Source organism: Lytechinus variegatus, chromosome 18 (genome assembly GCF_018143015.1).
Source record: "Lytechinus variegatus isolate NC3 chromosome 18, Lvar_3.0, whole genome shotgun sequence".
Classification (NCBI taxonomy): Eukaryota; Metazoa; Echinodermata; class Echinoidea; order Temnopleuroida; family Toxopneustidae; genus Lytechinus; species Lytechinus variegatus.
In genome coordinates, this window is record NC_054757.1 from 21,848,772 (window position 1) to 21,860,822 (window position 12,051).

The 12,051-nt window shown below is 37.3% G+C and overlaps 1 protein-coding gene across 15 annotated transcripts in view; it reads right to left on the bottom strand.

Annotated features, from left to right (window-relative positions):
- LOC121431943 (serine/threonine-protein phosphatase 2B catalytic subunit alpha isoform-like) overlaps window positions 1-11,747 on the bottom strand; it is a 116,463-nt gene extending 104,716 nt beyond the window's left edge. For all 15 annotated transcript variants that reach the window (XM_041629738.1, XM_041629737.1, XM_041629736.1 and 12 more), the window contains exon 1: window positions 11,537-11,747. In XM_041629738.1, the coding sequence (XP_041485672.1) occupies window positions 11,537-11,579 (43 nt within the window). In that variant the 5' untranslated portion in view covers window positions 11,580-11,747. The remainder of the gene's footprint in view (window positions 1-11,536) is intronic.
- Window positions 11,748-12,051: the final 304 nt, after the last annotated feature.

Genomic DNA, 12,051 nt, shown 5'->3' on the forward strand with positions numbered 1-12,051 from the left:
CTTACCCCATTGCCTCAATTACCCCCACTCTCCCCTACACATGTAAACCTGTATGTCAGTTTCAAAATTTAATTGGTATTTCATCATAAAATTTGACCTTTGTTTTTAATTACTTTTTTTTTAATTCTCATTATAATGAGAAACCAAGTCTGACTTCTCTTAGAACACGTGGAATAGTCACTACCATTATCTATTATGGTTACAATCAAGAAGCCCTTTTGTCAAAGCTGCAGAAATAATAGTTGAAATATTACATCCTTCTGTACAATTTTGCAGTATGTACTTATGCCTACACAGGGTCGAGGGGATAATTATAAATGGGAAAGGGGTCTACTATTCAACTTTTTTTAGGATTGGAAAACAATACAAAACAAAATGGAACCATGTTACATGTATTTATTTCTGTTCTCAAAGGTTTCCTACTGGATTTTTTTGAATTGGTAATTCAAACTATTTTTACATCTCAAATTTATGTTAAAAAAAAAACAGGTTCCATAAATGTATTCATCATCAAACAATAATGAATTCCAGGGAACAGGTGCCAAAGAGGATTACAGACAAAGCTTGTAGCAACAATATAGCGAAACCTTTCCTTCTAAATGTACAGAGAAGTCAATAAATGAATCAATGATCACAAAAGGTTTACAGACTTAAATAGAACATTCAGCATCTCTGCCTAAAGTGTTTGTATACTTGAATGCATCATTTGTATAGGGACACAAGCATTTTCTTTAACTGCCTACTGGACACAGTCAACAAAAAGAAACTGACTTATTGGGGGAGGGGGTGTGAGAAAATAAGAGTAGGGCGCAAGTTTATCTACCCCAATCAATAGAATCTATAGTGCTAAACATGCAGATCAAACATGCATGTGCAATGTCTGAGCGCCGCAGCATCTTTCTGCATCCTCAGCTCACTCGCGATCAATGTGAGCTGGCTTGCCTGCATTTATTACCTGCAGTTTCATTTGCAGCGCCGAAATTGATAGCATGCAAATGTCAGCAGTGAGTTGGACGTCCGTGTCAACAGTCAAAGTTTCCTACACCGACAAGGCTCACAAGCTCCCCAGCCAGCCAGTCGAAGCCTGGCAGCAGTATAAGCTGAATTATTAGCTCTACGACATGGTCTATGTTAGCAGCATTTAGCACGTCGGGCCCACACACACACACTCCCTCTCCCAAACATGACATCCAATGAGCGGCTACTGCAGACAAGTTTGTACGCTTGATGATGATTAATTTGCGCTCTGAATTGATTTACCCAACCTGTATTTAGTGTGCAAAGCTATGAGGGCACTACATTATGTGTACAATGTACATGTACATTGGGAGCAGAACCTGCACTGTACGGGATCAGAGTCTAAAACTGAGCTGCATTTTCATAACATGTATCTCTTCCATTTCATTTACAATACAATACAAACCTACATGCATTGAGAATGCTTGAAAATACTGTGCATACATTATGCTGTTTAAATGTGAACCACAAAACATAATAGATCACAACTTTCCAGGTCAGCTGATGATGCATATATGATCATGATGTATGCTTATAACAAGTGGAATGCCTCTGGCCGTCTCACCTGCATCACGCGGTTCAATATAGCAGCAGTGCTCACTTTGAATACTACTCTAACTCGCACAAGATGTTCAGTGATACATGGTTACTCTTATTTCCCTTTTTTATGAACTAGACCAATAAACTTACAGAGATATGATGGTTATTCAACAAAAACCCCAACATGGCCAAAGTTCATTGACCTTACATGACCTTTGACCTTGATCATGTGACCTGAAACTCGCACAGGATGTTCAGTGATACTTGATTACTCTTATGTACAAGTTTCATGAATCAGATCCATAAACTTTCAAAGTTATGATGGTAATTCAACAGATACACCCAATTCGGCCAAAGTTCATTGACCTTTGACCTTGGTCATGTGACCTGAAACGCGCACAGGATGTTCAGTGATACTTGATTACTCTAATGTCCAAGTTTAATGAACTAGACCAATAAACTTTCAAAGTTATGATGGTAATTCAACAGATACCCCCAATTCGGCCAAAGTTCATTGACCCGAAATGACCTTTGACCTTAATCATGAGACCTGAAACTTGCACAAAATTTTCAGTGATGCTTGATTACTATTATGTCCAAGTTTCATGAATCAGATCCATAAACTTTCAAAGTTATGATGGGAATTCAACAGATATCCCCAATTCGGCCAAAGTTCATTGACCCTAAATGACCTTTGACCTTGGTCATGTGACGTGAAACTCATGCAGGATGTTCAATGATACTTGATTAACCTTATGTCCAAGTTTCATGAACTAGGTCCATATATTTTCTAAGTTATGATGACATTTCAAAAACTTAACCTCAGGTTAAGATTTCGATGTTGATTCCTCCAACATGGTCTAAGTTCATTGACCCTAAATGACCTTTGACCTTGGTCATGTGACATGAAACTCTGATAGGATGTTCAGTAATACTTGATTAACCTTATGGCCAAGTTTTATTAACTAGGTCCATATACTTTCTAAGTTATGACATCATTTCAAAAACTTAACCTCAGGTTAAGATTTGATGTTGACGCCGCCGCCGCCGCCGCCGCCGCCGCCGCCGCCGTCGCCGCCGCCGTCGCCGTCGGAAAAGCGGCGCCTATAGTCTCACTTTGCTTCGCAGGTGAGACAAAAACATGCAGGTAAATAATTCTTGTGAGCTTTAGTCACAGAAAACTTGGGTAAATATCATTTTCATACATGTACATGCATGTTGTTATTTCATTCTGCTCCAACAAAAGATTATTTTGATAATAATACTACAAATAAATTGGTACTTATATTGCGCATAATCAATTAAATTGCTCTATGGGCTTTATACTAATTGCTATCCAATATTAATATTTCATACTACCACAAAAATAAGTATGTTTTCAAATGTCTTTTAAACAATTCAACAGAAGTACATGATCGAAGATAAACTATTCCATAATTTGTAATTGGGACCGCAAAAATCACAACTAGCTTCCCCCCCCCTTTGAAACAACTCAAGGAATGTGTAAAATTGTAGTGTTTTCACTAGAACGAAGTCGGTAATGTGGCCAGTGTGGGGATCTACATGTAAGTTAATTATAGAGGTATTTGGGTGATTGCAACAATACTATATCCAAATTGTGTATCTTTACAAATATTTTTTTTATCATTAATCAAAATCTAGTATAATCAAGGTGGGTTTTTTTTAAATCCATATCAGGTTAAATCGCGTTCAATCCTTATCACATTGTAGGATTAGCAGAGTGGAAATAAATAAAGGTTTAACCAATATTTGCATCACAAAATGATTGCTATTGCCAACAGTTTCATTCTTGTCTAAACACAGATAAAAAGGAACAAATGTAATATTTTTTAATGTGAATCAAATTCATCACAATATATTGCAATCGCATCTTGATGGAAATCCATACATCTTGATTCTCTGTACTAAAATGCAGTTCTACTTATTTAATATGGAGAAAATATTGATGAGTGTGGAGTGGAATCAGGTTGCAAAGCGTATTGTATGCAAATTGTGCATCTCAATTTCTGAGCAGGGGAGCGTTTCATCAACATTTATGTCCGACAAGTTGTCAGACCTGACAACTTTCCCCGATTCTGATTGGCTGAGAGGTACTGTTACTATGGTAATTGTCGGATAAAACAGGACTTGTCGGATAAAATCCTTTCATGAAACGCTCCCCTGGTCGACTCCTTTTCTTGGCACACACCAGACAGACGTTACTAAATAAATATATGAACATGTCTTATTGCAGAAATACAAATTTGTTCAAATGCAGTCAGGGTGAACATGTGAAAAAAATCAGAGGGCGAGGTGGACCCGGACATTGAGGAGGACAGGTAATTGCGTTATGCGAAGCACGGTCGCAACTACAATGTATGCATATGAGTTGAAGCGCATGAAACGACTTAAGAGAAGCTACCAAATACATGCAATCTAATGCACTCAATAAACGGACAAGTGTTGAATAGAGTCGGCATCTACAGGTGTGGCTACATCATTTCTCCCTCGTTCACTCATCATATTCACACTCTATACAGGCAAGCCGTACTGATGCTGCTAATGCAAGCTCGATGGAGAAAGCAAACTAGGGCAGCCGATGATAGAGTTGAAGCTGATTAGACTTTAAAATCAATCTGCAACATATGTGGCTCATTTGATTATTTTTATCAACATTCTCGCCTTATCCGTCCTCCTTTTCCTCTGTCTCTCCTTTTCTGTTTCCCTCCATTTCAGCCGTAATGAAATCAGACTTTAAAATCAATCGGCAATGTGCTCACTTTGATTATCTTAAGCCCCTTTCAAAAGTGTTGGTGCGACTGCTTACAACCGTTACAATGCTGTGCAACATGATCACAAACGATCGATCGCTGGAGCAATTGTGAAAGCCCCCTAATACGTCTGTTAAAAGCTCCTGCCCCTCCCCCTTTCTCTTCTGCATTCTTCAAAGCACATGTATACATTCTCAATATCTACATGTACTGCTCCACTTTTATAGTCTTTGCAATCTGTGTACATGTACATGATGACATCATGTACAGTACATATGTAGGACGGTACACATACTTGTTCATGTTCGTTTACAATATGTACATACATGTACATTTCATACAGTAAAATGAAAATAAAATTTAGAAATATCTGTTCAACCTGATATCCAACTTTGTTATAATCCAGTTTAATAAAAAATTTATATATCTATCAAATTCTATGTCATCTCAAACAAGATATATTTCAAATCAATTAAAATAGTCAAAAAGAGAGAAGAAAAAACATTTTGAAGGTTAGCACATCTAACAAAATAAGTTTGACCTTTTCAAAGGTACACTTGCATGTGGTATCTCATAATCATATAGTACGTTCCATACACTATGATCGATGTTATACACAGTCAATGATTGGCTCATTATCAAGCTACAAGACTGATATCATATTACATGTACATGTATTACCCCCTGCACTATAAACACACACACACCCAAACACACACAATGACACAACCCAAATGAACTGTACACTGTCTATTTTATTAGGGGGGGCATGAATTTCAAAATACATTCCCATGGGGGCTGGTATATAACATGAGCTCTAATTGTGGACATGCTAGGCACTACATGAGGGGGGAGAATGAAGACTTGTCCAAAATGCCCACAGGCTTCCTGTGCAAGAGAGAAAAGCAATAAGCGGCAGATTTCCATAGCAGACTCCACATGTCGCACGCCCGCCGCCCCGTAGATAGGGCTACCGCATGCACACACAAAACAGGTAAATGTCAGAATAATTTGTACAGGAGGAAATGGCGAATGTGTGTATCCTTGCACAGTGAGACCTTTTCAATGCATAATCTAGAAAATTAGGCACTAAGATTGTCTGTCGAATTAGATGAGGGTTTAATCGAAAAAGTGCATTCCTTGTTTGACGGCAAAGGGCACCTGTCTGCCATGATATCTTGTTGCTTTTTGTACTCCTTTCCTCTTTCATATGTACAATGTATGTACTATGTAGCATGTCTGCTAGTTTCTAATTTTCTTGCAAACTGAAAGTTCTTCAATAAAATCACTTCCTACAAAAAAGGCAATTTTTACACAAACCACTGTTTTAAATACGTGTAAAAATTTGATGTGCATCGACCAAAAAAAAATTTCACCAATCTACTCTGGTGATTCAATGCATTATCAAAATTGGCACTGCAAATTCAAATGACAATATAAGATAGTGATATGCAAATTTCATTATTCGGGAATCTATGAAACTCATGCCGGTGATGGTAGCTTGAGCTTAAGCCGGGGTAATGATAGCAGCGCTTTCTATCCTCTGGCAAAAAGCGCTTTATAAATCCAGCTATTATTATTATCATTATATATCTTCTGATAGGAATTGTTTCATCAACCATCAACAAGTACTTGTCAACTTGAGCTCTTACCCTCCTCCATCATTTCAATCAAAATCATAATCTGAAAACCTACTTTTACATTTCAATTTCAATAATTCAAGGGAGACAATATTCTAAAGAGAGTGTGCAAAGAAGAAAATATCAGTTCATGAATGCATATCTTTAATTTCAACAGTGAAACGTTTACATCTACTATAGATAACTATCTCAGTAGTCAATAATTAGAACATCACCATCGCATCAGTATGTGTACAGAGTACATGTACATAATCATTATTTTCTACTTTTATTGTTTAATAAATACCAAACTTAACCATATCCATAACAAGTTAAGTCTCTACGTCTATATCTAAACAAGATAACACTGTAGATTCTAAACTATACTTGTAAATGGGGCAAAATATTACCTTTTTTCATTAATACATTTTGTAGACATTTTTTTTGGGGGGTTACCATGCACATTCAAAATGATCCAATGAAATAAAATATATTTTAGGTCAGCTACATGTATATTGTACTATAATAATAATTGGCATTTATGCGCTTTATCAATCTACGACTGTTCAAAGCGCTTCACAATTATTATTACCCGGTCATTGGATTCATAGCATTCCAAGCAGCCTGTCAGGTGCAAACTTGCTAAACCAAACACAATGACGGTTGTTTCCTACCGGTACCCAATTAGCACCTGGGTAAGAGTGGCAAAGTGTGGATTGATGCCTTGCCAAAGGGCGCTAGGCCATGGTGGGATTCGAACACACGACCCTCTGATTACAAGGCGAGAGTCAGAACAGCTACACCACGGCACTGTATTTTCAAAGCTTCAGAAGCTATATTTTTTAGGTATTTTGAAGGATTCAGTTTATAAAGTGCATTGTTATGAAATGTTTTGGTTGTGGATTTAAAAAAACGATCAAAGGGTTACATACATGTACATGTAGGGTCAGTTGGTCGAGTCCAACCACAAAAAAATACAGTAGTACAGTAAAGATTAATGCTTGAAGTGGTGTTACAACCTTTAAGAGAATTTTTCATATTTTGGCAAAAAAAATTTTAGTGGACAATACATGTAGATGTGAACTATCTGTGAACAGTGCACAACATTGTCGGGCCAAGTCCTGCCACAGCACGAGTGGCACGCATATCATGACAATTTCGTGACTAAACTACAACTACATATAGATCATGACTAGTTCACAACTATTCATGAGTACTACTTAAAAAAATAGTTCATGACTAGCTCATCAATAGGTGAACGCATAATTCCCAAGTGTTAAAATTTTTGCCTAAAAGTCATGCAAGCACAGTTGGGTCTGATTTTAGGCCCCAAATGAAAGATGATGAAGTGAAATGATGTCACAGTGCTTGAACTAATAGAGCTATTAACTCTGTTAGCTCCATGCTTGAACTAATTGAATATGGAAACCCAACAATGTCAAAATCTTTTCTTTTAGAAATTTTTTTGATGTCCTTTAAAAACAAGAAGCATACTGAATTGTCAAGAAAACAGATAATGTATGGTATACAGTGTAGGCCTACATCATTTTTAGTAATTATTTTGAACAAACATGTATTTTAGAAGACATTACTCATTTTCCATAGTTGCGATCGATCAGATCAATCGCAACTCTTTGTAAGACGGGCCCCTGTTCTGCATAACGTTATGTGCAACTTATGATAAACAGTTAGGCCTATAATTGCCCCATTCTGTAAGAAACATTACTTAATTTAACGTTGATTTGTCTCAACATTGCTCCCAATTACCCATGCAATGGTAAAAAGCAGCGCTACTATCAAAACACTATTCTTATTAATAATAAATTAGAGTTTTGCTCTGGAAATAAAATTTTCAATATCGATACATAGCCAAAAATATACCAAACAAAATTATCAACAAGACAACAAAGTCCTATTGTTGGGGTTGGGGGTTTCCCTACTTGAGAATGTTGAACAATAGTCGCAACTTGCAAAATTAATTTCTTTTTATTGTTGAACCTGTTGAGCGGCCAGCTGCCAGAGAAAGCAAGAGAGAGAGTGTGTGTGATTGAAAGGTATTGTTTTATTTTTTATAACACCACTGTCATTAGCTTACATGTAGCCTTAGGTGAGTAATAAAATTTTGCGATGATTTACCCATTTTATGTCTTCTTCAAAAAGAAAACTTACGAGTTTTATACAAATGATTTACTGTTAAAATTATTTGGGATCACAAAAAAGGTATAACATGTGATTTCCTTGATACTACAAGGTGAATGAAGAGAACAAGTGAGGGATTGATTTAAACATGGGGAACAGTAGAGGTAGGGGGCTAAGCAGATAGAAATAAATTGGGCATGGGTTCCACCCAATGTGATAGAATTAATAAAGGGGGACGATTAAATTGAATTAAATTGAACCGAATTGAACTGAAGTGAATTAAATTGAATAAAATTGAATTAAACCGAAATATCATCAATATCATGGTAAACTGCTGATTCGTCTATTACCAACTCATCGACTCATCACATCGTCTACATGTACAATGTACCTTCATTTAGTCTATAATCATGCCATTCAGTCCATCAGCATTTCGTCTAACAACCACTTGGTCCAATAACCATTTGGTCCAATAATCACTTTGTCTAATCACCAGTTCATGTATGACAATTATGTCTAACAACCAGTTGGTCTACATGTAATACCCATTTTCCTTTCATTCATTTCGCCAAATTAACACTGATCCAATTAGACAAAATGGTTTATGGACGAATAATATGGCTATTGGACCAACTGAATATCAGACGAAATGGTGAGTGGACGAAATGGCAATTAGACCATGTGGCTAGTGGACGAATTGATAGACCAAATGATAGTTCACGAGTTGGTAATAACCGGTAGATGAATTAGCATTAGACCAATTGGAAATAAACCAATATCATCACCAGACCCTTTAGTATACATGTAGATCTACTACAATTGTGAGTCCCATCCTTTGATTTCAACATAAATGCACTCTTCAAATAGTATACGTGTACGTACTGACAGAATAAAAAGCTCTCACATATACGTGTCTAGTTAAAGAGAGCTGGGGTTCAAATGTCAGCTGTATTCAGCAGTTATATCTATCTAAGCTGAGTAAAACTTGGCAGTACTAAAACTTTGGAAAGATCATACTTGTTTTTCTTAATCAAATTTATGTGGAAGGTGCATGATCTAATACCCCTTTCATAGTGAGAGCCGAAGTGGAGTTAGTCCGGAGTCCAGGAGGCGTTACTCCACTTTGGAGGGCAATATGAAAATTCTGAGATTAGTTCGATCCAGATTCAAAGCGGAGTACTCAACCCACTTCGAGAAGAGGGTTACAAACGGAGTTACTCCACACCGGAAATCCGGTATGCGCTTATCGCTGTGATCTCGCCACACATAAGGCGCGAACTCACTTGGAAACCATGGCAACGACTGCGGATACACCGCTGCGGTGCTTGCCAATATGACAGGGGGTTTAAAGTCAGTCCGCAGTACAAGCGGATCAACTCAACCCGGAGTTACTCCGGAGTAACTCCACTTCGCCATCAGTATGAATACGGTATAACATATTAAGCCAATTATCCTGTCACACCCTCATCATCACCTGGTATACAGGAGTGAGGTAATCCTGTAGGCCTTTCGATCGTCACATCAATGAAGTCATAAATTGTGATTATCAATTCACAAACTAGCAAATGATGCATGCCTGCGTGGATGGGCTCCATCATGACATCTGCTCCTGCGACGATTGCTCAGATGCACATGACCAACTTCACCCCTGGAATTAACACTATTCCCTATCCTAAACCTAACCCCAAACCCACCCAAGGGTTCATTACCATCCTGCCTGTGGCTGTGGGGAATCTACAGGTAGGACTATAGTATGCCAATGCTGTACACAGCACATAATTTAAAAAAAAACTAAAATATCACTTTTGTGACCAGAAATACTAATTGCCATACACTTTTAATTTATTTTTTATTAGTAACCTGGGGGTAATTTTTGTATTCACCACAGCGCTCAAAAACTTGAATTTTTTGGAATATTTTTGTGTACGCCCTCTATTGGTGGAGAGTAATATGGCAAGACAATTGTAATTTTTCATTCTCTATTTTTAATTCAGAAAAAATATTTTAAAGAATCAAATTTACTTAAGAGCCAAATTATATGATGAATAGCTCTAATGGAACCTGACAGTGTCAAAAAATCAAGCATTTGTCCGAAAGAAAAAGAGAATATAAGCCAAACATTGCCAACCTTATTTCACCACACAGGGAGGAGTAACAGAGAACAAGGTTTTATCATAACCTTGTTCATAGAATGAGTGCCCAAACCTAGCATAACCCTAACCCTGTATCTTCTATAAAAATAAATCCAAGACTCGGGAGCAAATGAAGTGTCAGCCATGGATGTCATGGTACATAGAATTATTCACATTCGTTTGCTTTGCCAGAGATTATCCCAGCCAGTATTTGAAGCGGCAAGATTACGTGCAGATACAAGTGATCCCGTCAGGTTATTCCATGAACTGATACAGATTGAAGGCATTAAGGCAGGGAATAGGGATGTAGTTGTCGAGGTATCACAATTAGACAGAAATAACCACTTCTGATAGTTATGATAGTAGATACCAAAAAATAAAAAATTGGTAACTTGAGCGGACAGCTTGGAAAACATTGATTATTAAGTGGGGGCATCTCACACCGTTGCCAACAAAAATGGCGGCTAAAATTTGGATCATACAATACAGTGCAATTTTAATGTGCTAAACTCCTTGCTCTTCTTTTCTCTAGATCTTTTAAACCTTGCATAAGTTGCAACATTACATTCAGGGTATTACTCAGCTTTAGGCAAGATCAACATGTACAATGTACCAAGATTAATATCAGATGTCACAAGAAAATTTTCAACATTGCAAATGATCTCCCACTGTTAGAACCATTAAACGTTAGATCAGGGCGAGTGGTGGTGCTGGTGCAACAGTATTAAAAAAATTGCAGATTGCGAAGTAATGCATTTGCACGTCAGTTAATTGACGTAACACCTAAACCTTAACAGGAAAAATGCTAACCAAAATTCAAAACATTAAACTGAACATGATTTATTTTTCCTGGGCTTTGTGTATGACCCGTATCTTTTATCATTCATCATACACTACAATCTGGTCTCGCAATCTGCATATTCACTGACATGTCAGCCAGTGAGCCACAGCACAAGGGCTGTGCTCGAATTTTACAAAAGTTGCCATTATTATTATTGTCATCAAAATTATCTTTCTGAATTCTCCAATCGCGACAGCAACTTTTGTTCACTAAAGTCTTTAGAACAAAAGAATAATACATAATAAAGGTCAGGTACTAGTGCATGGAAATTGAAACATTCATTTAAAAAGTCATATCATCATCCATCGGGTCGAATGTTATCTTACACACAACACAGCTAGCTCTAGCTGATTGACCTGGCAATGGAAATGGGCCGGGCCGATCTAACCAATACAATTTACATTTAACTCCGTAGTCAGGCATAGTAAACATGGCGGCTGCTTAGATCGATTTGTCTATATAGTTTTGATTACTTACTTTTTACAAACCTCTCCGTCGTAGAAGACTTCCCGTCCGCCATAGCCAAATTCAAAGGCTTCTAGCTTCTACTAAGAATATAATTCCGAATGGATGGCCTCCTATTCGCTAGATTTTTGTCGATTGTTATCCTTCTATTTTCCGGTCGTCGCAACTCAAATCCAGCAAACTCAGATTCGCAGTGGATGTGCATGTGCGAAGTGTAAATATTTCTGAGAGATGCTGTGGTAGTGTACATGCTAAAAAGGGTAATTCGAATTGCTGATATTGTCTGTGCTAAAACGAACTGCCGGGCGTATTATAATTCTGAAGCAATGATACAGAATCAGAAATAATTAATTTCATACAATGCTTCTAATTTTGAGAGGACCACAATAAGACCCACATGTGCATATCTAAAAAGAAAATAACTGGGAAAATAAGGACAACATTATATGTTCACCTGCTCTTCCTTTTTCATGTCTTTTCTTCTTCTTTTTCATCCCGGGTTTTTCATCCGCTGGGTTGACTGAGAA